The sequence below is a fragment of the Anas platyrhynchos genome, chromosome 1 (assembly GCF_047663525.1).
Source record: "Anas platyrhynchos isolate ZD024472 breed Pekin duck chromosome 1, IASCAAS_PekinDuck_T2T, whole genome shotgun sequence".
NCBI classification, from domain to species: domain Eukaryota; kingdom Metazoa; phylum Chordata; class Aves; order Anseriformes; family Anatidae; genus Anas; species Anas platyrhynchos.
Genome location: NC_092587.1, coordinates 35703113 through 35730328, shown reverse-complemented (window position 1 = coordinate 35730328; position 27216 = coordinate 35703113). Strand labels below are relative to the sequence as shown.

Below are 27216 nucleotides of genomic sequence, written 5' to 3'. Positions count from 1 at the left end.
TCTGCCATGATCTTCCACGTCTAAGACTGCAATCCAACTTGTTATCCAAGCATTCATCAAAATGATTGAAAGAGACTTAACATTTCATTGGATAAAACTTTATTTTTTTTTTTATAAAAAAGATAGAACCAGAGGCTACTTTTAAATGAAATCATTTATTAAACCAATCTGTTTTATAGGAGGTATATATATATATTTTATCATTAAGACAACTTCAATGAAATGACTATCTACAAAAATGACTTTGATTGTTTTATTTTCATGTCACCATACATGAACAGATGGATTTTTATGTCTTATGAAAACATTTTACTCAGTATCAAAAATGTACACATTTTAATAACCATTTCTATGGTCTGAAGGGATTTTTACATTTAATTTCAAAAATAAGTGTCATTTTATTGCCGTACATGTTACAGCTTAAGCTTAAATCATCCTATACATAATAAAAGTGTTGTGTAGATATACGGGCAATTTTTCATGTTGTCACATACCTTCATTTTCAAGACACGGAAGTAGGGCATTTGCATTTTTCCTTTCTTTTTTAAGCAAAGGCTAAAATATGTACTGATGTGAGCACAAAGCAACAGTTTTTAAGAACAAAACCAGTTTTAATGGCACAAGAGTTAGCATTTTTATAAATTAACAGCCAGAGTTCTTGATTATGGAAACAGATACATGAGATTCCAGTCCTTTCCTCAGGGCTTTGCTCTCTGGAAGAATACCTGTCAACATTTATTAAAAAAATTAGGAAAAGGAATACAAATTTAAGACATGACATGTTTGACACATAAGATAATTTGATAGAGCTCATTTTCTACTTTAACATAATGAACCATGAGTTACAAGGATGTGACTTGTGCTATTTGATTACATTTACAACCCCAGAAATGACACATTCTCTATAATTACAGGATAACTTTTTTTGTTATTGTTGTTATTTCAACTATTAAGTAACACAAGCCACAAGAATACCAAACTATTGAGGAAATGGCAAGGTGCAAAGCATAAGTGCAATTTTACAGATGTACTTTGTTGTTACTGCTCCTTCTTTCATGTAACTGCTTAAAGATTATACAAATGCTTCTGCTGCTCAAAGTTTCTCTATAACTAAAAGCTTATATACAATTTTACTCTCATGTTAGGACATTCTATATTTCCATTTTACTTCAGGTCCGTGCCATGAATGAATTATGTGTCAATGTTCAAATGGAATTAAAAATGATCTAATGAAAAAAAACCAAAAAAACCAAAACTTTTACCTTTAAGTAGTTTTTAAAAACTTTAGCATCAGGCTGCTGAAGTGCTTGACAGAATTCCTGTAAGAGAGAAGAATGAAATACTAAATAAGTAAATGAAGCACAAGACAACCTGACATATATCAGGAGCATATAAAATATCTTGTATGTATAGACATTGATCTTAGTTTGTATTTTTCTTAATGTGTAACAAAAGAAAAGCATGTTATGGATAAAAAGAAAGTTGTAAAAGAGCTGCATTCTGGGATGAGGAAAAACTGTATAGTCAAATATAGAATATGAAGTTCACTACTAGAGGAATAGACAGAAGCAAGGACTGCAGTCAAGGAGATTCTGAATGTTTAACTTTTCTAGTAACTTTTGGTGGCTTTGAAATGAATACTTCAGGCAAACATTTGCACTTCAGTGATATTTCTCACACGTACATGAAGTGACTCTAGATTACAGCAGAACATGTCTGCCACTTCTGAAAGTTGCAGTCTTAGACCAGAAAACAACACTGGGGCAAGCAATAGGTAATACTTGATCCTTATATATATATATATTTAACACCACTTGAAAATTCTACAGTTTAGGAGACATTCGTACTTATTAAAAAACTTAAAGCAAGCTTCATTACTACAGCACCCAAATTAATTGCAATTTTAAATTCTTAGGCTACAGTTAACACTTTCTTCACAGCAATGCTTACCATATGGCTAACAATGCTTAATGTTGAGACAATGGACAAGTGTAAAGTCTCACTTTTGAGAATCCTCTTATACTATCTACTACTTCAAAATAAACACAAAAAATCCACACCTGCTTTGGTTTAGTACGATATTTTGGCAGTAAATCCAGTGCTGTCGCTTAGCATTGAATACAGCCTTTATTACCACACTTGGTGTACATTCAACATTCTTCGTCATTTTACTTTTGAGTTATTATAAGTTTCCTGATATTCAAGTACGAATTTATTTGTATTGAAGTAGGAAGATGACTTTTTTGCAAGGTACTCTTGCAGTAATTTCACTCCTTACGCTAAATTAATCCTATTCCAATAGGCAGTATCAGAAGAATTTTTACTGAGGGATAGTAGGAGGTTAGCTTTGTCAGTGTACATTTTATTCCCATAAAAAATTTCTGCACATTAACAGTTTTCCAAATGTTCTTTTGGGAATTCCTACCTGAATTATCTCGGGAGCTACTTGCAAAGAAGGCAAATACTCTTGCTGAAGATATTGAATGCATTCAGGACCCTAAAGAAAAGCAGCACACAATTTGTTCAAGTATATTTTTCTATATACTTATGGAAAGTCACAGCCCTATACTGCACAGTACAGAAGAGTTTTAAAACAGATGGTCTATGTGTCTATTTTACAGAGAAGCTATGTGTATCAAACACCAAGCGTTCACAGATGTCTCAGATGTTAGGAAATAAAAAGAATTACCCTAATGTTGGCATTAAGAATTCAACTGCATTTTGGTATCTTTTGTTACACAACAGAATGCACTGAAAAGTGTACTGAAATAAATTTACAGTAGAGTCAATTTGCAACATATCAATTGTAAAAGTCAGTTCAATAAGAAGGTCCTAGCTGGAGAAAAAGGAACACAGACTCTAAGTCCTTCTCAACACAATCTCCTCTCTGCAAGTTTGTTAATAACTCCTCATAATTTTAGTGTAGTAGTGATCTTAACTTACATTAGACAGAGAGAAGGTAGCCAGCAAGTTAAAGGGTGTAGCAGTAACATGGACACAGAAACTGCTTGGTTTCCCATCTCTAATTGCTCTTTCATGTTAGCTGAAGTACTACATTGAAAAGTATAAGGCCTATTGATCACTTAAACACAGCAACAATCAAGTGGTTGGATTTTTCTCCTTTAATTAAGGAGTCAATATTTTGCAGTATATTATCAAGACGTAGAAGTACTGGATTCTCTATTCCTACACAGCATTATATTCACCCTATTAATTTATATACAAGTAGAATAGAAATGAATCTAATTAAGTATCTGATTTCTAGAAATTAATGAAAACATTCGAAAGAAACCTGCAAGAGTTACTCCTTGTAAAGTATTCTGTAGCTTACCCTTTTGAGATGAATCGTCTTTAATGTCACTGCACATTCTGATAAAGCCTGTAAGATAATGCGTAACGTTAGAATGTTCAATTAGTCTGCTGGATAAGTATTTACATCCAAGGATCCTAAAGTCAATCCCAAAACAAGGGCTAGTTTATGCCATTGTTGCCTTCTTTTCCCTCACCCAAGACTAACTGAGCCTCAAACTTTACTTCCAGTTTTTGTTCCTCTCTAACCAAAAAGTTATCTGTCACAGCTGAACCCTGAACAACCTAAGGAAGAGCAACCTGTTTGTTCACTTTCACTGAGTGTTAGCTCGCACGTAATACAGATCAGTGTTAAATTCTCAAACCTGCAATTCTCTAGCTTGATTTTGAGCATAGGTGAACTACAGAATACAGTGCCACAACACGTAAGAAGTAACCATATGAGTACCCCATTAAGAAAAAATAAGGTATTTTCTTTGTAAGACAAGTCAACCATTAATACAATGTGGCCATTATTCTTTTTCCCTTCAGTCTGCCACATGGCAATGAGAGTAAAAGAAAAAAAAACTGTGATACATACCAATACTGTCTGGGCATCTGCTAAGTCAAACGTTTGCTTCAAAGGTGCTAAGAAACATGCAGGTACAATGTGCTTGTAGACAAAGTCTGCAAAACCTACTGGTCCATCTTTACCTCCTGAAAAGAGAGATAACGTTTCATGTCCTACTGGTGCTTTGCAGACAGAAGCAGCTGCAAAGGAATTATGGAAAGAATCTTACCCCAAAGCTCCACCAACTTCGAAAGAATAATAAAACAAGTCTTCTGTGCAATAGGATCTGGGTAATCCACTGCTCCTTGAATGACAGTGAACAACACACGCTCCACATTCTCTGCACCTTAAACACATTAAAGGGAGCTTGTTATTTAAACCTGCAACCTAGGAGTTTCTGTACTATTGCACAATTTTTTATTTTTTTTTTAAAGAATACTGACCTGGAAGATATGTTTCAACTTCAAAATAGCCTTTTTTTGCACAAATTTCAAATATTTTTGGAAAGTTTCCCCTACGATGCAAGACAACTCTTATTTAGGTTATTTACTTATTTATTTTCAAAGTTTGGAGATGCTTTTTCCCCCCTATTCTGGCCTTTAACACACGTAAAGATGGGGGGGGACACCTTGATCTGCTTAGAAATAAGTTTTCTCCTCTTGACCCAAACATGACAGTTAATTAAAACTAGGCAGCACCCAAATAATTCACTTATCTTCCAATACAGGGAAAGGTGATTTTTTAAATCATACTTCAAACTTCTGTGATGCTTTTATGCTTATTTCTATTTGATTCCTGTAAAATATATTGGCCTATTACAACTACCAAAATGCCTCTTTCAAGAAAGCTTTTACTACTTCTTAACACCATCCTTTCCTTTTCCATTGGTATTACAAGCAGTTTAGGATGGGGGGAGGAAGTTGGAGCTCCAACTACCAGATGAGTTTCTTTAAAGCTTTTTAAATCCCTTCCCTTTTTGATGGAATCCAGACCAAGAGAATTACTTAATAAAGAATCAAGACACTGGACACTTGGCTTTGAATTCCTGTTACGAATAAGGAATTAATTTGCATTTCAGAAAGCTTGTTAAATACGTATTTAATAAGTCACAATACATTTTAGCATAGTTGTTAAGATCAGGTGATAGTAATAAAATTTACAGAAGTCACTGATGTGTATTTTTGAAAATGAGCAACACAGAATGAAAACTGGGAGTTGTGAATGTCCTTCCCAAGCAGCTTCAACACTGCGATCTGTTATTAAATTATTTTCTAGGGGAAAATATTGTTTAATCTCTGATTCACCAATCAAATACAATAATGCATGATGATACACAAAGCATTCTTCTTATAAACACAGTCATCCTACTCAAAATGAAAAAAATGAATAGGAAGAATATGCCTACTATAGCTGGATTTTACAGACCCGAATTCTTGCTTAAACAGGTAAGTGTGTAATACCATATTTGCATCAGTCCATTCTATCTAACATAGTTCATAGTACTTGGCAGGAACTAGGCTTGTGATTTTAGCAGACAAAACTTAGAAGAGAACCACCGCAGTGCCATCCTCAAGAAACTGAGCTACTTACCTTGATTAGCTATGACTTCACTCATTCCACTGCCAGTTACTGTCTGCAGAAAAGCAAAGTAACTCCTCCGTAACATTTGTTTTTCTAAAGCAGCAGACTGGTCATTTTCTTCTGCTGGAAGGAGCAACACTTCAAAAATAGCATGAAGTAGTGGCATAAACATCTGTTGCAGAAAAGGTGAAACCTGTGTCTGGGGAGATTGGAAGAAAATATGAGCTCAAGCAGTTATAGAAACTGACACTTGGAAATTAAACTTCAGGGCTTGTTACAATTCTCAGCTTTGATTCACTTTCAAAGTCAATATTTTCATGTACCAAGTACATACAGCAAAGAAAGTCACATCAGGGTCACCATGAACATTATTGCATCTTGACTTATGTGCCACCTACTTCAAGTCTTTTGTACAAAAATATCTAGTCTCAACGAGTCTCATTCAGAGTAGGAACAGCAGCTTTTGCCACATTTCTCATCCTTCTGTTCAGGCAGACTATTTCTAAGTCCCCAAAATATAAAGGTGGGCTATTATAAAGTCACTGCAGTTACAGAAAAGCGTACCTCTAAGATGTTAAAACCAACAGCAGGTCACCTTTTTCAATATTTAAAGAAAGTTCACCTGATCTGAAAAACTACTGCCATTACAGAACAAGCTTGTCATTTATGTCCTACCTGCAGTCAGAAATACACATGGGCGCTACAGTAGTTGAACACTAACGACTTGAAAAACTGAAGAATTCCTTGGGGTTGCTATTAAGCCATACCTCAGAGTTCCCTAAAGGCACAACTCAAATGTTTATTTCCTAGTATTTGAATGAATTACAGTAGAGGAGGTGAAGACCTTAAAACCAAGGTGGACCTAATGAAGCTAGAATCCTTATTTTAACATAATGTGATAAAAAATGGTACAGTACCATAAAAAGTTAAGCATTACACCTGAACTTGGTATTCATCCAGTCTTGTTCCTGCAAATTTTTTATACCTTCTTCACCTTAGACTACCACTAAATATCTTGATATGATTTCAGCACAACTTGTTGAAATGACTAAAGTAATTGAAGTCTTCTTCTCTAATCTCCCAAATACTTTATTTTTCAAAAATTCCTTCTCTCTCTACTCTGTAGATGTATACTCCAAAGAAAGGCCCACATACCAGATTTACACAGGTGTATTATAGCTTTGTTTACTCCTCACAAAACACATTTCTTCTTCTGTTTATGAGTTTAAATTTTGCGTTCTGCTGAAAGACTTATGTAAACCTATTTAAGTAATGGGTTAGTTAGTTAATGTGTTTTATTAGCTTTGCACTTGAACTGTTGAAATCAGGACTAGGTAACCCCCGAAAGGCTGCAACTTGAAGAACTGTTGATAGATAAGTTGATGGTCCCAATCTCAATGCACATATCATGCCTCAACCTCCATATGTATTTGTTGATCAGTTTCAAATAACGCATTAAGCCTCAGTGTACATTTTGGGCAACAGCACTGCGCTGAGATCTTGTATATCATAAAAAGTTAATTGTGTCTATAAAAAATTGTGCTGCAAGTAATACTTTATTTTTAAACATTAAACACAAAAGTTCAGAAACAACATAAAATATTGAGATTAATCAAAGAAAAACAATTAATTACTGTGAGTCTAGCAATGCATGCCAGTAGTTGAAGTAGTTGAAGACTGTTCACTACGAAGAGTCACAGAAATATACATTATTAATAAATGTGAGGCAAGATTCTGACACACATCACCTTTTTGCTGGTTCCATAAAAATATCTATTCATCAGTAATTTGACTCCAGAAAGCTTATACAACATCATACCTTAAATTTCGCTGTTATTTGGTTTATAAGAGGAATGAATTCCTGAAGATCTTTTGCTTCACAATCTTTAAGCATGTGTTCAGAGGCAGAAGGAATGAATGGAAGAACTTCTTCCTCTAGGCAAATAATCATGCGGTGGAGGAAAGTGCGGACACCGCTTCTCAGAACTTCCTTTTGTAACGGACAACTGAGAGCCGGCAAAAACGTTTGTAAGCAGTCCAGATATACCTCAGAGCAGCCACATTGTTTTACAGTTTGCTTATTGCTGAAAGCCTTGCTGGTTCGGCTGTAAAAGCAACACACCAAGTTTTATATAAGCTCACGTTCTATATAACAGAGAAGTAGTAACACTGAAAACAACGTATGCTTTAAAATCCATAGACTGGACTAAAATATTACATCTTGTGAAATGGGAGCCAAACACCAGAAGAAAAATACTTGATATGAAGTGGCTATGCTTTGGAAGCTTTTGGAGAATTAAATTCTAACAAGTCACAATCAGCATATGATTAGAACAGCTCCAGACAATTACTTGAGGAAAGTATTTCATAAGGAAGGGAATAGATGCTGCTGGTTCGTTATCAAGTTGCTCAATATTCTCGATATACATCCTTAACAGCCTTTTTTAAGGGGACTTAACTCATTTTCTGGGCTACTATAAGAAATTCTACAGCCACTAGGGATTTTCTAGATCGATACAACACAGGTAGAAACTCAGACCCTCCTTCCAATGAATTTTTTCATTTAAATTACTTAAAAATAAATTAACTTTTACTCAAATCAGAAACACATGCAGATATTGTGCAGTACCTACCTAGCAAACCCAACAGCATGATTGAGGCAGTCAGCCAGTGCCATCTGTCTGTCCTCATCTTGTGCCATCATCAGCTTTTCTAACAATACCTTGAACTTCTCCATCAGTGGAGTCAACAAATTCCTCATTAGAGCCTGCTTTCTTTCTGCAGAGTATTCACTGTTAACTATTAATACTCCAGCTGTTTCATAAATGAAAAGTTGATCATCGCTGCTTAACAGAGCTTGGTAACCATTTTCCTAAAATGGAAGATAACAGACAATTCATCAAGTGTCCTCTATCAAAGTCACTTTTTCTTTAATCACACTTCTGTTTAATTTCTACAGTACAGTCACAATACTTATTCTCTTACTACCTAGGCAGAAGTGTAAAGCACAGGCAAAACACAGTTTGAAGGAACAATAATTTTTATACAATTTAAATGGCCTTCTTGATACTTTTCTTTTGCCTTTACACACAGAAATCCAAAAAAGCAAGATTCTTAAAGTTAGGTTCAAATGTAAACATGCAAGTGATTCTCCCCCCCAAATCCAAGACATTTGTGCTTAAATGCTTGTGTACTAAACTCACAGTTCAGTATGTATTTGGGCACACTAATGAATAACCACAAGCCCTATTTATTACAAAAAATGCTGTAAATACTCACAGGAGGAGAAAGTTCCAGAAGGTCTTGTATTCTATTCAGAACATCTTCAATAAAGGGATTCATTTGTTTACTAAAGTAAAACAAAAGTACATGACACTATTTAGAAGTGTGTGCATTTTTACAAAATTGCTGCCATTTTCCATAAGGTGTAAAGCTTGACATTAAACTACCTTCCTAATACAGAACATCCCTTTAAGTATTAGACCACAGTTTTAGAAAAACCTGGGTTATGGATATGGTGCTTGTGGTGGGCCAAATAATACGTGGTACAAAAATAAGCATTTATTTCTTTCTCTCATTCTTTAAAAATATGCATAAACAGCATCACTCAGAGTAACTATTTTCATTAACAGTTAAAAAAAAAAAAAAAAGAATCCTGAAATCTGTTCCATCTTGGAGCTTCTCCTGCCATGTTTGTGAAGTAAGACCAACAGGACAGGGCTATCTGAAGGGCTCTAATGGCCTGAGTAAACTCCAAGTATAAATCTTGTAAACATTCAAATCTCTCTCATCTGTGCTTACAGAGAGGAAAAACAGGCAGACATCTATATCGTTGATCAGTTTCAACATCTAATCAAAATCGGCTAAATATATGTATTCAAATTCTTCATTCTATGACAAATTTGTCCACTGCTACGTTGGTATTACATAGTAGGACTACTCTGTTAGAGCACTGTTTTGTCATATTACTTCACAGCAGTCCATTTAAAGCCCTGCCTGTTTCCGTGACAGCTGTGATGCACCTATTTTACCACACATAAGTCTTCTGCAGGATTTGAATACATCTATAGCAGCTTTACTCACTTAAGAGACTTGACAAATCTGGAAAAAAGGTAAGCTGTTCGACTCCGTACTTTTGGACTTGTATGGCGAAGACCACGGTGATCTAAAAATGCCATCTGCAATCAAGAAAAGTACTTCAACTTACAATCCCTGAACAAGGTGGGGAAAACTATTCATTCAAACATTTAAGAAAGCCAGCATCTTTAGTGATGTCCAGAAAAGAAGAAAAGTTCTTAAATATAAGAAAAGTTATCTACAGTTACTAGTTGAATATGTAAATTAGGAGAAACTTACTAGAACAGTTGGAATGTGCTGAGGTTCAACAGCAAAGAACTTTTCATATCTAACCACTGTTTCAAAGAATTCCAGAGTCACTGATGTATGCTGATAGGCACTAACGCCAGAAGTCACTAGCTACAAATAGAAGCATTAGCAAGTTAGTACTTTACCCATTTATAGCATCAAAACAGTACAATGTAGTTGAAATGCTGGTAATTAATATAAATCATTTGAACTGAAATGTTTCAGTCTTTATCATCGTTTTTAAATAGCTCCCACATCACACATGCTTACCGTTCTCATCATATCTTGCAAAGCCGTAGCTTTTGTAACATCACCAGAGAAGTGAGCACCATGAGATACAGGAAGAGCCTCAGCCAACATATACAACAGCCTTATTGCTACCTCTACTTCCATAAATCGCGTAGTCTGCCAATTTCTAGAGAAACAACAATAAAATCCCATTAGTCAACAAAGATTATGAAATAATCACAGTTCTACCACACTAAAATATTCTTTTGAATATTCAGACACATAGCATAAAAAGAGTAGATTTCAGCTAAGAAAATAAATACTGTAAGACCTAACGCAGTATTTCAGGATGCTTCTGAAGACCTTATCCACAGATGTAACACCTCTCCATCTGGATGTTAGCAGTTTTCTTTGACCAGTTTCAACTTAAAAGCTACAGATTTTTCCAAGTGTTTCTTTAGGCACAAAAGCCTACTTTGATGTGTCAACAAGGCATTCACCTTCACTTAAAGAGAGTGCTCACTGAAAAGCAAGGCACAAGGAAGGCACTGGTGACACTACATTTTGACTTGTATACACACAGCCATCCACCTAGCCAGGCACCTAGCTTATTTACATGCATAGGTCTCAGGATTGGTTCTGTTCTTTTTGTAAGAATTATAAAAAACTTCACTGTTGTTTCTCTTCTGTATCCAACTTTATTTTTGAATACTATTGCTAGCAGAAAAACAATTTTCCATATCTCACAAGAATTTCCTGGCAGTGTAAAGTGAACACTTGTCCAAACGGATGTCGTGTGGGTCTAAATGACAAAAATGAACAGACACCCCGAGAAGAACAAAAAACAGCTACCATTTAAGGCTTCCAAAGAAAGCTTCTTCTTTCTAAGAAGCTGAGTAAAAGGTTTTTTATCATGAAGTTACACAAAGTCACACTTAGAAAGTTGCAACTAGCTTATTCTGCCAATAGGCTTTGCCTTGCTACACCATGCTTATGTTTAGTGCAAACCCTGAGAGTAAGAAAGGCAAGAAAGCTAACAGAATTATATTCATGTAAAGAAGTTAAAAAACAAAAATCTTACTGAAGTGTAGTGTTAAAGACTCTGCGGACAGATGCCAACAGTAACTCTGGTGAGACCTGAGCAAGTCTGTCCAGCAATAGTTTCAACTGCTTTCTGTACTCCACAAACATTGCTTCATCTTCACCCTACAAAACATTCACATCAGTTAAGTACATATTTGCACGTCTAAATACATCCAGAACTGTTTTAGACAATTGCACCTAAAACAAAAATGTGTACATATACAAACATCACATCATGCTCTGAAAATTCAATAATGCTCTTGCAACATAACAGCTGGCTCCTTTATTGTCTGGTTGCAATATGTTGAGATTCATTGCATTCAGTCCAGAAACATGCTAAAAAGGCTTTCCAAACTGAAAACTAGCCAAAAAGTATAAGAAAGAAAATGCTCCTGGCAAAGCATTATTGACCTGTTTCTTGAAAATTGACTCATTCCTCATGAAGATGTTCTTCCTCAGCATCTTAGTTTTAAAACGAATCTGACAGAAACAGTGAACCTGGACTACACGTAGTCCATGTTAATCTCTAAAACCATTGCTCTCAACAGCCCAGAGCAAAATGCCTAACACATTCAATCATTACTGCTGGCTGGCATGGGCAGAAAGTGAAATCAAAAGAAATTCCTCCTCTTTTAGGCTATTTTTGCAGGGGTTTGGCCTCCTCCACTCAAAGTAGGTCAAGTAGTATCTCTGAAGTGTTTCATTACACAACGCTTCTCAAATCTTTTTGCGTGACAGCAGAAACGTGCAAACTCTGAAAAACATGCCAGCAGTGAACAAGCCAGCTCAACAGCTATGTTTAGCTAACAGCACAGTCATATTTACTTAGGAATAGTTCTGTACAAATGCAGCCAGAATTACTCTGTTAACTAAACTGGCTTGGATATCCTTTTACTATGTTGTTTTATCTTATGCAGATCTCAGGTTAAAAAATAAGCTTTCTACACAGGAAAAAAAATCAGTCTACAGACCTTAGCTTTCTACTTTTATAGCCTTAGCATACAAAAAATACGTTTTTTAAAACATGAGAAAGTTTTACTACATGTAATTTAAGTTGCATTTGCCTGTTTATTCACACAATACCTCATTTTCAAAGTTATATTCTTCATCATATGTCAACTTCTTCATAACAGCCAACATGATTGCCTAAGATAAAGAAGAAGACAGAACTAAGGGTAGAAGCAGAAAAGTGGTAAGAAGCAACAGTTAAAATCCTACAGCAAAGAAAAACATTAAGGCAAACGTTAAAATATTTGTAAGCATTTAAATCCCATTTGAATTATTATTTTCTGAGGTTTAACAGTATTAACAGCCCATGTTAGAACAGGCTCTATCCAGAAAATACACAGATGACATTCCAGATGAACGGTATCCATGACTTTGAGCTCTGTCTAACAGTATTATCTGGCTGTATTTCCTGCTTGTAATCCGCGCTGTTCAGTTCACACTGAAAACAACAATTAGAGATGACTGAACTAGGCAGAGGAAGCTAAACAGGATGTCTGAGATCATATTTTAAAGAGGTAGGTCAGCTCAGCCATCACATCACATTCTCTAATACCTCACCACCTCCGAAAGGTGGTTGTTAATCTGGCAATAAATAAATAAATAATCTGAATTGGTTCAGCAAAGGGTTCAAGAACAACAGCCAGGACCAGCGAACAAGAATAAGAACAGCAAAACCTTCCCTTTTCCACAGCAGCAAGTTAGATCTGTCCAAGCACTAATGTGTAATTTCACTTTATCAGGGACTGTCTGTAAGTCCTAAAACAGGAATAAAGACTAGATCTGGTCTCTACTGAAGTCTCAAATGCTAAATGTATCACTTTGGTGTTACAAAGCATTTATTATTTTTATGTTTTAGAACTTTGACATAATGTTTAAAATATATAGGAGTACTCAACTCCATTCACATTTTCCAGGATGGAGAAAAACTGGACAACAGACCGACACAGCTAGCTAAAACAGATGTTTAAAAATCTGTTATACTTTAATTTTCACTTTAGTTTAAGAGTTTGTTCTGGGGAGCCTACAAAAATATGTACTTGATCTAAACATTCCAAACGAACAGAAAGCTATCCCAGATAACTAAAACTGAGTCAGAGGCAGCCTTTTCCTTATGTTTATTACAACAACAAAGTGTTAGAAATCTGAGAGAATATTCAATAGCACCAGGTAACTGGGCAGGGCATTTCCATGCTCCTTACACCTGGAGTGGACTCACTAAGTGTTAGAAAAGACTCAGCAGAATTATAACAGCTATTTGGTCAGTGTTACAGAGCACCTGATGCCTATTCCTAATACCAGATTAAAAGAACTTGCCCCGCCATTTGTTAAGTTCTGTAGCTGACAGTTTGTTGTTTTTATTTCAACTACAGAAAATGAGATCTGTGATCATATCTGCAACAACTTAATTAGTATTTTGCTATCCTCTTCCACTACTGGAGTTTCTAAATGTAGGTACCCGTTAAAGTCAGGTAAGCAATCAAGAAGAAAAAGGGGTAAATAAAATAATAATAAACTTCTGATGAATTCATCATGATGTTTTTCTTTTTAAGTGCAAAAACCTTATGTTCTTTAACACCAAAACAGGCTGGTAAATTAAACTTGAGTCAGTGAAATGAAATTCTTGGTGATCTTGCATAAGCAGGCATTTGCAATAGTTTGAGGAAGAACGTGGTCATATGGCAAGAATGTGGTCAGGCTTTCTATTGACACCAAGTGTCTGCATCGTATGTAAGCATTCTCTGCTTCTCTGCAAGAAGTAAAATTAAAGAATTAAAAGAATTACAAAATATCAATGTGATATGCTTGTAGCCAGAAATGCCTAGAAACAGCTGTCATTTTAAGAATTAAAGATGTAATCCTGCAGATGAGAAAAACCTTTGCAACTTCAAAAGGCACAATAAACACGATTCCCTTTCCTCCCATTCAAATAATGCACAAGTTAAAAGTGATAACTTCTTAGGTGCAAAATTTTAAAGGAATGTTGTTAAGCATATGATTTAAAGCTTGGTAAGAAAGTCAGCCAAAAGACAGACTGTTTCAAGATTTTCTAATTATGAATTGGATGAAAGAAGAAAGACTGGTACGATTGCTTCTCAATTAAACACAAACCCTCAAGAAGTGCTCCGTAAACTTACGAAATAATTATAACAGGAAGTTCTTCAGTACAAAAGCAACTTCAACATAATCAGAGTTCTGGACAGCAACACCTTCAAATTTTAAGTGCCTTAACGTGTGCTGCAGTAGTGATTTGGTTTGAACAGGAGAGAGAAAGTATCAAAAATAAAAGACTCAGGAACACTATCAAACTTCGGTTACCTCATCCACTTTAAACAAACATTAAACAAAACCAGATCCACATGATCTGGACATTATCCAAACTCAAATGTTAATGTTAGAACAGCTCAGTTTTCTTTTCAGTAAAGGAAAAGGAATCAGAGCAGTCAGCTACATGAGCTTGCAGAGCCTGCACCAACCAAGCCAATAATATTTTAATTGGTACATCCGCATTGGTGCAGAAATGTCATAGGGAAGAAAAAAATGTAAAAACTGCTGAAAAAACAAACAGGTAAGTTTACTACTTCCAAAACTGGACACACAGTTATTTATTGATTTTAGTGACTAATGTATAAACTGAAGCTTAATGCAATGCTTAGCATGTAGCTGCTCATCATAAGGACAAGCATTATATTCGAACAGCAGGTTTTCATAAGTTTAACTTCTGATACCATCAAGGGTTGAATTTAATGACAACTCTTCCCATATTTCTTCCATTTCTTTGGGATTATGGCAGGTTTTAATAAAAAATACAAAGCCTCAGGAGAAAATGTCTTCTATCTAATCCTACCAAGATAGGCTTAAGGTACTGAGGGCCCTTGGGAAGACCAGCACTTAAACAGCTTTCATCTTTATGTACAACTCAACAGAGGCTTACTTATTAAAGAAACAACTGCAGGTATTGAGTGGAAGATGGAATATATTGTCCTTACTTTTAATTATTGTCATGTGAATCACAGAACGGACAGGGTTGGAAGGTACCTCTGGAATTCATCTATAGTCCAACCCCCCGACAGGCACAATCACCTAGAACACGTTGCACAGGATGGCATCCAGGTGGGTTTTGAATATATCCAGAGAAGGAGATTCCACAACCCCTGTGGGCAACCTGTGCCCGTGCTGTCACCCTCACACTAAAGAAGTGCCCCCTCATATTCAGCCAGAACCTGCTGTGCTTCAGTTTGTGCCCGCTGCCTCTCATTCTGTTGCTGGGCATGACTGAAGAGAGACCAGCTGCCTCCTCTTGACAGCCTCCCCTCAGATATTTATACACATTGATGAGGTCTCCCCTCAGTCTCCTCTTTTCCTGCTGGCAACACTCTTCCGAATGCAGCCCAGGATACTGTTGGCCTTCTTGGCCACAAAGGCACATTGCTGACTCACGGTCAGCCTGGACATTTTAAGGCATACAAATAATACATCATTTGTTTCAACAAAAAGTTCTGACACAAAACGTGTTTTTGCAATAAGAAGCCTTTGTAAAAAGAAAGTCAACACTTACCTCTACATTAGCTTTTTGTTGGTCTGAAAGTGCAGAAAGCTATAAAAGAAATTTCAAGTGTTACAATACAAAAAGTAACTCCTTTGCTACTTTCCAGTAGCAAAAGACAGGTTTGCTTTTTGCATTTTTTTTAAACAGCCATATGAACTGCAACCCTCCCGTCCATTATTGCAAGATTTAACACAGGTCCTACAGATTTCTAAATAAAACTGAATGTGCTGAATACTAGTTACTCAAGAGGTTATAAGTCAGCTTAAAAAAATATTAGCTTCATATATTCCCACAAAATCAAAGTACATAACACATCAAAAATGATGTTAAATTGAACCCAGACATACTTACTTGTTTCAAGATGTGAAGGTAGTCGTAACAAAAGCCGATGATATTAGATGAGATGTCATCATCTTCATGAATGAGCAGCTGCAACATTAGGGACACTTTTGCTTCAATAGCTTGCAGAGTGTCTTGAGCACTCTTCATATCACCATTTTTTATCAGTTTAGTCCAACTAGCTATTAAAGCTTGCCCCATTCCATTGACCAGCTTCGAAAATCTGGCCAGAAAATCCACATCATCTTCCTGTAAGAAAAGACATCCGATTAAAAATACTAGCAGAGCTCAGGTTTAAATGGCATGAGCTTACTGACGGTACTACCCACATTTAGCATGCAGTAGAAGTAAAACCAACATTTGACTCCCAGATGGAAAGCATAATTATCTGGTTTGTGTTCTCTGGAGATTAGAGAGAAAAGGAAAAGCAATGCTAGAGAGCTGCCTGCTCTCTGTTATGCAAAAGTAGTTTGCTCATCTCTTCAGATTAGCTTGTTTCACTTTCTGCTTTACAGCAAGAAGCTGGCTAGCAGGTTCAAAATAAAAGAGGAAGCACATAGCTACCATAAATTTTAGTCTGTATAAGAGGAAAAACTTTATGGGAAAACTTCAAAGAATCAACAGCTGTGCCTTACTTAGAAATACTGATAACAAGCAACAGTCAGTACTGGCCGTAAAAGCGAGTGATCAGTTAATATTTATGGCTTTCCTTTGCAGAAATACATTAATCAGAATTGAGAAACACTGCTAGATCAGTCATCCCAAATGGATGCTTAAATCCCTGTCAGAGCCGTACAAAAGCAGAGCAATACCAAGTCTCTCTGAAAGACTGAGATCTTCAGAGGTTTTTAGAGAAATGACTCCTGAATGGATGAATGCACATTTTTTGCTTTCTAGAAGGAACACATATTGGATGCAGACTTCTCAATAAAGAGAAAACTGCCTTGCAATCCAAGAACTAAGGAGTGGTTCCTCTATCTCCATAGCACATAGCAAACAGTTATTCCTGAAGTACTACAACCTCATGGGGAATATGTGTTTGGTTGGTGGATGTATTTTTCCAGCTCCCAGATAAGAATTTCAAGCCTCATGTCTGACAGTGCAGCCATGCATAACAGCACACATGACCTGAAAAAGTTAGACTAACATCTCGCACTAAAAGCTTCTGCCTTGGCTATATTCTTAAAACACCTTGGCTAAAATATCCATTACAGAGTCAATCACAATGGAGGATACAAGGCAATAAGTCATAGAAGTGATATAAACAGTATGCACGCCACGCTTCAGGAGAGGAATAGGAGTTACAGAACACCTTCTAGAACCAAAAAAAAACCCAAACACCTCACGCTGAAGACAAACAAAACGCAGTAACTGTACTTTAAATGAGTAAGGTACATTAATAAGAGCTGTTAGTTTAAGTATGAGAAAAGTGCAAGAAGCGTTTAACATTGACAGAGAAGCACAGCTAATTCTCTCGATATTTGTGGACTTGGTTTGACAGTTTTCTGTTAAGCTGCTTATTTAAGAACTGTCTGAAACCTCATTCCTATTGTAAAAGCAATTTACAAACCTGATCAATACTGAAGAGGCCAGCAGACTGTAACACTTGACATAAAGATTCAACCAATTTTGTTTTATCAATTGGGTCCATTCCCTTATTTACAATTTCAAACAAACAATCACAAGCTTCTTCCCGGAGAACTTCCACAGACATGTGACCTAGCAGCATATTTATAAACCTTTGGAAAAAAAAAAAAAAAGTTTATATTTAAAAGTACACAGGAGCATCATACAGAAGCTTTGTATTATTTGTGTGAATATTTAAAAATGTCTTATTAAAAAAAAAACAATTACAAAGTCTTTTGTACTGATTAAACCCAGCACATTACACATTTTAAGGACAACTCAGCAAACTCTGCGGTGTCTATTTTTACCGTTATATCAGTTTGGCTTGCCAAGTCAATTGCTCTTCAGAAACAGAAGACCCAAACATTTATATGCAATTAAAATCTCTATTCAAAGACAAGTTTTAATGTAGTTCCATAGAAATACAGACAACATACTAGCAAGTCCTGTGCTATTTCCTCTCCCGCCAAAGATATCCCATCAAAAAATCCTTACCTTTCATTAGCTATCAGGCTCAAATCTATCCAGGATACATAAGCTCCAACTACTTCAAGGCACTGGCATGTCAACTCCGAGTTATTATACTGATAGTTTTGTAAGATTTGGTACCACGACTCCACCAAACTTGGAATGCACTGTTCCCTCATAGTATCTTTTAATAAAGTGTTCCTACGAGCCTCCTATCAACACAGGAAACAGAATAAATCAGTCGTGTCACAGGTCAGCAGCATTTTTTCAAACTAGCACCATTTTTGCATCCTATACCAGAAACTCCATGTCATAACTAGATAAACAACTTAAATCAAAAGCCCAAAAAGAGCATTTTTTTTCTTGTAAGAAAAGAAAAATGCTCTAGTTTTCACCCCCTCCCCCCCCCCCTTTTTTTTTTCTACCACAATGCCCAAACACTGAAGAAAGGCAAAGGAGAAAGAAGTCTTCTAGATGATTAAATGGACTTTTGATGTTAGGACTCCTTCAAAAACGCAGTAGTAGACATTAATGTTATAAAATGAGTCGGTCTAACATCATGTTGGCTAACTCAGCTCCTTACTTTTTGTTTGCTTGCTCTTCAAGCAAAAAACGCATTAACTGAGAAGTATGAAATCAAAAAAAGCATTAAACAACATATGGCTTTGGATCTAAACCACCTCATGTCTCCAAGGCAGAGTTGCCATAGGAAAAAAAAAAAAAAGAAAACTACTTCTGTCTTCTGCTGCAATTAGAGAATTTTTTGGAACTTCAAAACAAATATTAACGTGCAGTAATAACTTGCCTCTGATGTATGAACAACATCCCGGTCTACCAGCTCAGCGTCAACAGCCATCAGGATTCTGAGGTACATATCCACACCTCGTGGATTAAGATCAACTACTGATAGAATATCAAAAAAAAACTTGGGCCATTTTGTGAGATATTCAGTAACAAAAAGCAATGCAAAGACTTGTGCAGCTTTGTTGCGAATAAAAGTCTTCTCAGGCTGGGGATTCAGCATCTGGTAGAAAAAACATACTTTATTTGTAAATTTTTACTAAATTTGAGAAAAATCAGATATGCTTGTTGATCTCCATACAGTGATTAAGGTACTGCTTTCCTCCTTTTATCAGCTGAGATTTATAAAAAGCCTTACTTTCTAATGATTTTGATAAAAAAAATTAGCTAAGTTATAATGAAGCAGGGAAAACATTCTTGGTGATGCAGTCCTAAGGTTTTCATTCAGTACAAAAATATTAAGCGTACTATTCAAAAAATAAATGTCAATTTGGAATTGGAATGATATTGGAACGAGAGCCAGATAACAGCAGGTGTAGGCAAAGACTTGCATCAGCTCACTGCACAGTTCTGCAGATTCCAAACTCTTGGGTCCAACTGATACTGTAACTTCAGCTGCAGTAACTCAGTCCATAAAAAGAGTAGCCAATGCACTACCACAGCAGTACCAGAGCAGGTAATGCGAGCAGTCTCATCCTTTCATTTACAAACATCTGCCAGCATTCTAAGCAGACAGGACACAGGCCAGACGTGTTGTGAAAACACGATTACCACTCCTGTTCTAGACACTCAAGGACATCAGGAATCTAGATTATACCTCTCTAAAGGGAAACTTTAAATGCTCCTTACTTCGCACACAGTAGTTAAACCGCAATCATTATCTGACATAAGAATTTTATATTTAGTGTTAAGTTCAAGCACAGACTTTCTTACAACATATAATTTAAAAAAATCTAAAAAATATAAGCATCTTAACAGTTTTTTACTGTCTCATACTGCATATCTTCAGGAATATATTTTTAAATTCAAATGACAGATTAGCCATTTAGCCTGCACTGAATGCACTATGTTAGCCTACCGTGCAAAACTGGTGTAAAGTAACACACCTACCTGGGCTTGCAGCCATGTTATAAGCGTTTCCCTAATTAGCTGCTGCTGGACTTCAGTAAGTTCAGAGTATCTGAAACAAAGCATGAGATCAAACTATGACTGCTTCATGGAAAGTGCAACATTCAGTAAAACAAAAACAAGTTTAATAACTATGCTACACATTAGTGTAAATGAAAGATTCCTAGAAAAAGGAATTTACACAGCTATTAGCATATCAAAATTCTGAATAAAAGATGCATTAAAATAAGGAAAAACATTTTGCTCGTATTAATGCCTGGATATATAATTCTTTAATACCTCCTTTATCAGAGTAGGAGCTTGAAATTTTGCAGGAAGACTGCCCTTTTACAAGGGACAGGACTTATGACCCTGACATAAACACACCTTTGACTGTAAGCCACGGGGAGAACGAATAACATTTGTATATGCTCAAATTTGATTACTACGCTATTTGAAAACTCTGACAATAGTGATCACAAGAAAGTCCTTCACTGATCTGACCCTACAAGGCATTTATTACCACATGTATGTCAAAACAAGAAAAGCAAAGCAAACATGGAATTCTGCTTTGCATCATGCACAAGTCTTGGCAGAATTCTATGTTATCACCAGCCCAACTCAAATACTACCCACACATACTCCTTCTGAGGACTAGGCAAGTTGAGAAGACTCTTTCTGCCATTCCTTCTCCAGCGTGCTATAGCTCTGGAACACCCCCTGACAGAAATGACTGCTGAATGCGATCTCAGTGTTCCTGTCAAAGTATCTAGTCATTGAGGAGAAGAAAAAAGCAACCCCACTGAAAACAAGACGCAGGAAAACGAGAAAACACACTGTAAGAAGCAGATGACAGAAGTGACACATGCAGACGAAGGCGGACAATGAGGTAAGACCAAGTTAATAAAATCTCAAAAAGATAAGGCTTTAATTCTTGCTCTGATACATAATTGTGAGCCTCAGTTGCACTATACATCTTATTTCTATCTGAAGCCTGGCCCACATGTTCAGTGTATTGCAGCCAGCCACACTGATATCCCAGAGACAGACACCTCTGCCATGATGCTGAAGCCCAGACACCAAAGGAGCCCAAAGTATGAAATAAATATAGCTCCACACAACTAAACTTTTGCTATTTCAAATTATTTTGTTCTAACATCATGAAACTATAGAAACACTACACAGTGAAAGCACTACTTCCTCACATCTCTGCCATGCTTACTGCATGAATAAGGCTTTGTCTGGAGTCCAGAATTCTGTACTGAGTAAGGCTGCTGTTTGCAGGACTTACTTTTTTTTTTTTTTTTCCAAAAAATCAACGAGAGTGTGGAGTAAGGCTTAAAGGGCAATGCTAAGTAAGTTTCATTCCACACTGGGTGATCAGGTCGGTGTTGGGCAGTCATGAGGCAGGCATTAGACTAGCTAGGCAGAGCATGCTGCTAAGACACCAGCTACTACTCTCCCAGGAAAAGCTGAAGGAATACAAGTAGTAGTCCTGGGCGATGAATTAAGCTCATCAACCACACTGAGGTAATGGTTTGCAGAATAAAGGTTCTGAAAGCTTTTATTCAGGAACAATATCCCATTTTAAGTCTATTTGCAAGCAGAATAAAAAGAAAATCAAAAGAGCGTTATATGGTTGCTATCAAGAAAGATTACTAACTTGAACTTAATTTGATGTTCCAGAACTTGAAAGCAAAAGAACTTGATGTGATCATCACTAGAAAAGAAGACAAAATTCTGTTAGATGTGGCAGTATGGTACACTTCTCTGTGAAGAACAAAATGCTTCATACATTACAACCAGGTGGTGCCTTTGGCAATTCAAGAACTACCGTGCACTAAAGAAAAAGTCTATGCAAAACCAGCAAATACTCCAGCAATTCGTTTGATAAAAAAAATGTGCAATATTGATATTCCCTCTTATAATATTTTTTTTTCTATATTCACCAGTATCATGCTATGAGTTTGGTATTGAACATCAACTGCAATATGTATTGCATCCTGCCTTTAAAAAAACTAACAATTGTATGAATCACTGTATTTTGGTAAACAGAGACTACAAAATGCTGATTTACAAATGTTGCATGGTTTTATTAGTCACTGCATAATCTGCTGGAATCTGAGAAGTTTTAAAGAATCTTTTGAAAAAGAAGCGTTCACTATAAATCGCTGATATTATTTGGGAGAGATACATCCCCGAGTTTCCTTCCAACTTGTGTTATTGTATGACACAGCAACACCCTATTATTTGAGATCCAAATACACAACTTGGTACAAAAATAGGGATGACGACACTTTGCATTTTGAAAAATAGGGGCTGAGGCACTGTTCCTAAGCTTAGTGCATATAAAGCGTATATTCTCACAACTCAACAGCTTCAGCACTCCTCCCCTCCCCAGAACTGAATGGGGATGCATTCAGTGAGCCTGAATGCTTTTTTTTTTTGTCCTGGATTTCATAATGCAGCAGTCTTTAAGCTACCAAATTAATATTGAGTTTTCTTTATACATTATTCTTCCTTGAAAGACATTATATGAAAATCAAAGATTAACAGTGATACTAAGAATGGCATGAAGACTGTATTAACTTTCAGCATTTACAGTTTGCTAATTATGCTGTAAAGATTAAAAAAAAAAACAAACAAAAAAAAACACCCCAAAGACCAAAATAAGCAATGATTCTTATCCACGTTACCTGTATATACTCTGAGCTAATGCTTCTGCGCAGACTTGCCAAGCATCCTGAGATATCTTGAGCTGCTCAAAGTAGGCTAGCGCCTGCAAATATTCAAGTAAGAACCAATGAGAAAGCCAAAAAAATACAAAAACAAACAAACAAAAAACCCACAGCAAGACATCTTATTCACACTTGGACACACATTTAAACACCTCTCCTTCAAAAAAAAAACACAAACGGTATTTGGAAAGAGGCTTTTATGTGGCTTCCTCATTACCACAACACAAGTGCTTCTCCAAATGGTAACCCTACAGGGTACCCACCTCCACTGTACATTCAATACAAAGGTTTCAGTTACTTCTATTTAAAAAGGTCAGATTCACAGAACTGGTGAGGTTAAATGGGATTTCTGGTGATAGTCCAGTCCAAACTGCCTGCTGAAAGCAGGGTCAGCTAGGAGAAGCTGCTCAGGGCCTTGTCCATTTGGGTTTTAAATACAACTTCCAAGTGTGGAAGTTCAAGTCCAAGTTAAAAATTCAGGTTTTTCACTGAAAAAATTCACTGAAAAATCTCACTATTTTTGTTGCACAGCTTTAGTTGCATTCTGCATCTCAAGCAGCATTCAAACACAGTCATTCACTGACCACCTGACAAACATCAGTGTGTGAACCTATTAAAGAGACTGGAAAGAACTGTCTACTTCAGCCAAGTTGTAGACACCCAAATTGTTAATCAGATCTAAGAACCTCCTGAAAACAGTTAACTCAATCCAATTGCTTTAAGATTTAGTGTGCCTTGCTATACAAAACAGTGAAATAATTTTTGAAACAGAGATTTGATTGACACATTATTTTAAGCCTATGAAGGCTTGTCTTTCAAGCTTACTTTTTCACTAACATAACTGTTTACATTCAACAAAGTGATTATTCAGGGAGTTGAAGATCTTAAAACAAGAGTTCATTGTAGACAGCACTGGCAATATCCTTCTACTGAACAGTTTTAATAGCTGATATTTGAGATGCACTTTATGTAAAGTCCCTTTTTGCATGAATAGCAAAAAAAATATGTCACCTTTTAGTATAAAATATTTCAGAACTATGCAGATTGCATGGTTAAAATGTCAATGAATTTGTAAGCTTCAAATTTTATAGCGACATTCTGTTAACAAAACTTTAAAGTTTGGCTACATCCCTCTTTTCAGGAAGGACAAACACCCACAATAAACATTTACCGAGCTGCTTAGCAATACCAGGACGCAGCAAACTACGTTTGTAACTGCCTTACAGGTTCTGGGATTTGTTTCGTGAACACCAAAAGATATGGAGTATCCACACTTCTGAAGGATTTTACTGAATGTCATCCTGTATGCAGCGATGAGTAAGCAGAACCCTTTACTCATTAAATAGTTACAGTAATGCCTTGCCACATCAGCATCTCTCATATCACGTAACTGTTACCACTTACCATGATTATTTTCTTAAGTTACTCTAAGCTTCACCACAGTTCAAAAACTGATGTTTCATTACAAGACTCTGAAGGTAGACAATCCATTCAAACAACAACAACAATAATAATAAAACCACACAAAAAAACAATCCCCACCTAAGAATTAAAGGGCAATTTTAAGCAACTCTGTTTCCAGTGGCTGCTTTTCATTCTGTGGGAACCTGCACAAGGCACTGAGCAACAAGTACAGGTAATTGAAAGGACTGGAAAAGCCAGAGCCCAGAGAAATAAATTCTGTGCACAGTAACTGTAACTTCACAGAGTTGGAAACAACTCCTTCAGCTTACATGCATGCCTGCAACATGACAGTTTGCACATGCCACCACAAACCCTTTGTGCTGGTTAACCAGATAACAATCAAGAAAGTATTAGACTTTTCAGTGAAGCAACATCCCAAATTATTAGAGAGATACGCAAGTTAATTACATACTCTTTGTCTGAAGTCTGCATCAGCATTTGGGTTTAGCCCCAAAAGGGCTTGTTCATCCATCTCTACTGCTATACGATGTGTTTCCTACTCCTACTAACAGGTTTGCCCGCTTCTTCTAGAGGAGAGCCTACGATCATCTGAAAACAGAGAAAGAGATTTTATTTGCTCAGCACGGCAATAAAAATTAAACGCAGGACAGCAGCAACTGCAGACGTTTGCACACAAGTCGCAGACACCCAGCACGGACTCCCCCACACCATGAGCATGCATTTTTCTGATACAGAAAACAAAATTCAAACTCCTTCAACCACCCTTCGATAACAGAGAAGGGCCATAAGGTGAAGCACTTAACTGAAAGGCTGGAACTTAAATTTCAAGCACGTGAAGACTCAGCATGATATGACATAAGCATAAATCATCTACTTCAATGATACCCAACAGTATTTTTTACCCCACAAGCTTAGCAACTGCAAAAATAAGCTTCTCTACTCATCTCTAAAATATTGTTAAGATGCTTCATAAAACCATTTGTAAAGTATTTCCCCTGGGGAACAAACCCATTAGGAGGTCTTTCTTCTAAAGCAAGGGCACGCTGCAGAAGTGTCATAGATGTTAACCACAAAATACATCATACTGAGCTGTTAACAAAGCTGCCTACTCCTGCTAATGGGTGCTGATTTACTAGTGATGATTTTTATTTAGAAATGTTGGTGTAAAGCTAACAAGCAAGCTGGACAAATATATTCCAGAGATTGTGTCTCTATAAGCTGTTCTGTAATGCTCTGGATAAAACACAGTGGATTAAAAAAAAAGTCTCCGTCAAATACGCAGATGCTGTCAGACAGCAAGAAGGAACAAAAATCCACCTAGCCATCAAAAAAAATTCCCACGTGGTAACATCATTAATCAGGCCTGAAGCAAGGCCTCGTTATGTAAGCACGTAGGAGGCAGGGGAAAGGAAGACAGACGAGAGGAAGAGAGGAAACACAAAGTAACTGTGGTCTGAAACTGCCTCCATGCCTATAGGTAGGATTTCCGACTTCTTAGCGTGACGTGCCCGGTGCGTGCTCTCTGCGCCCTCCCCCCTGAAGAAAGTGGCACGGTGACAGCGAGCTCGCCTGGGAGGGAAAGCCCAGCATTTGCTGTGACATCGGACAGACATTCCTATGAAAGCCATTGCAGAACCTATGATAACTAAATGCATCACGAAAGGCAATTGAACACCCCAAATTAAGCGGGCGCGCACACAAAAATGCAGGTTGTGGCAGCACAGAAACCAGAAAGTCTGGAACAAAGCAGTGACTCGTGGCAAAACGAGCTCTGCACGCTGCCTTACGACACACAGCAATCCCGCGCGGGGTCAAAACCTTTAGGGATTAACGCTGCTCTGCTGAGGCTTCTCCCTCTGCGTCCCCAGCTTGTTTTCCCCATAACCAACCACCAGAACAGCCAGACGAGGGGGGGGAGAAAAAAAGTAAAACGCTGTAGGAAAAAATGCTTTTTTGGACAGCATCTTTCAGATGGGGCCTGGTCCACACACGGTTACACAAGTAGAGCTGTTTCAACTAACACCAGCATATTTCTGGCATATTTTCCCACTGATATCACTGGATCCTTTGCCTGAAAGACAGGAATCTTCCACACACAGGTGACAGGCTCTGCTATTACAAATAACCTGGCTCAAAACGCGTTCTCCTCACGTGCCCAGCTAACAGCGAGGCCAGGCGGTTCTGCTAGCCTCGCATATGCTCCGTGGGCACGTTTAAAATGTGATCCTGTACCAAACAGCCTTTCCTGAAGGTTTTGGATGGACTAGCCCGCTCCGGAGGCCAATTAATGGGACAGCTTTCCGAACAGGCCCGGTCAGACAGCCCAACAGCACAGCCTCCCGTGGCACCTGGGTTTAGCTCAGCAAGCCGCTTCTGCACAGAGGCATTTCACTGAGAAGTTACGCTTGGAAAGCAGGGCCTGGCTGCAATTCTGAGATAATTCACCAGATCAATCGAACCATACAGCCTGCCGTAACGCCAGGCACGCTGTTAACGGCAGCTTTGCCTGCGAACAGTGCTCGCTGCTACCCTGGGAAGTTACCACAGGGCTGCGCGGCGCGGGCACTGCCACAACACGGCGGAGCTTCGCCTCGCTGCTGCTGCCTGCGGGCAGGCCCCCAGTGCTGCCCGGGGGCTGGCAGCAGGTGCACGGCCGGTACGGGGCTGGGAGCGGGGCCCCGGTCCCCCCCGGTCCCCCTCGGTCCCCCCCGAGCCCAGCGGCCCCTCACGGGTTGCGTCGAGGCCCCGCTCCTGCCCCCCCCCCCCCCGCCGTTACCTTCCCGGTCACTGCGCCATGGCCGCGGCCGCTCCCGCCCCGCAGCTCCGGGGCCGCCACGAGCATAGGGAGCGGGCAGGGCCGGGCCGGGCCGCACCGCCTCGGCTGGCGGCGGCTGCAGGAGGAGGAGGAGGAGGAGGAGGAGGAGGAGGGGGAGGAAGACGCCCAAGGGGAGGCGCCGCGGCCCTCACGCGTCCGGGAAGGGGTGCCCCCGCCCCTCGGCGGTGCGGCGGGACTACAACTCCCAGCGTGCCCCGCGGCGAAC

General features: G+C 37.9%; 1 protein-coding gene across 1 annotated transcript; it reads right to left on the bottom strand.

Moving 5' to 3' along the window:
• Positions 1-239: 239 nt before the first annotated feature.
• Positions 240-27097, bottom strand: XPOT (exportin for tRNA). The gene is made up of 25 exons (XM_027456382.3): positions 26952-27097; positions 24627-24763; positions 22709-22791; positions 21676-21732; positions 20016-20085; positions 18910-19128; positions 18132-18316; positions 17581-17749; positions 16023-16259; positions 15681-15719; positions 12200-12262; positions 11115-11239; positions 10076-10220; positions 9797-9916; positions 9524-9618; positions 8720-8789; positions 8074-8312; positions 7260-7545; positions 5450-5639; positions 4089-4205; positions 3890-4005; positions 3332-3379; positions 2426-2497; positions 1263-1319; positions 240-725 (listed from the first exon to the last, which is right to left on the bottom strand). Exons 2-25 carry the CDS (start codon positions 24684-24686, stop codon positions 699-701), a joined length of 2889 nt encoding a protein of 962 aa, XP_027312183.1. The 5' UTR covers positions 24687-24763; positions 26952-27097; the 3' UTR covers positions 240-698.
• Between the last annotated feature and the right edge of the window lie 119 nt (positions 27098-27216).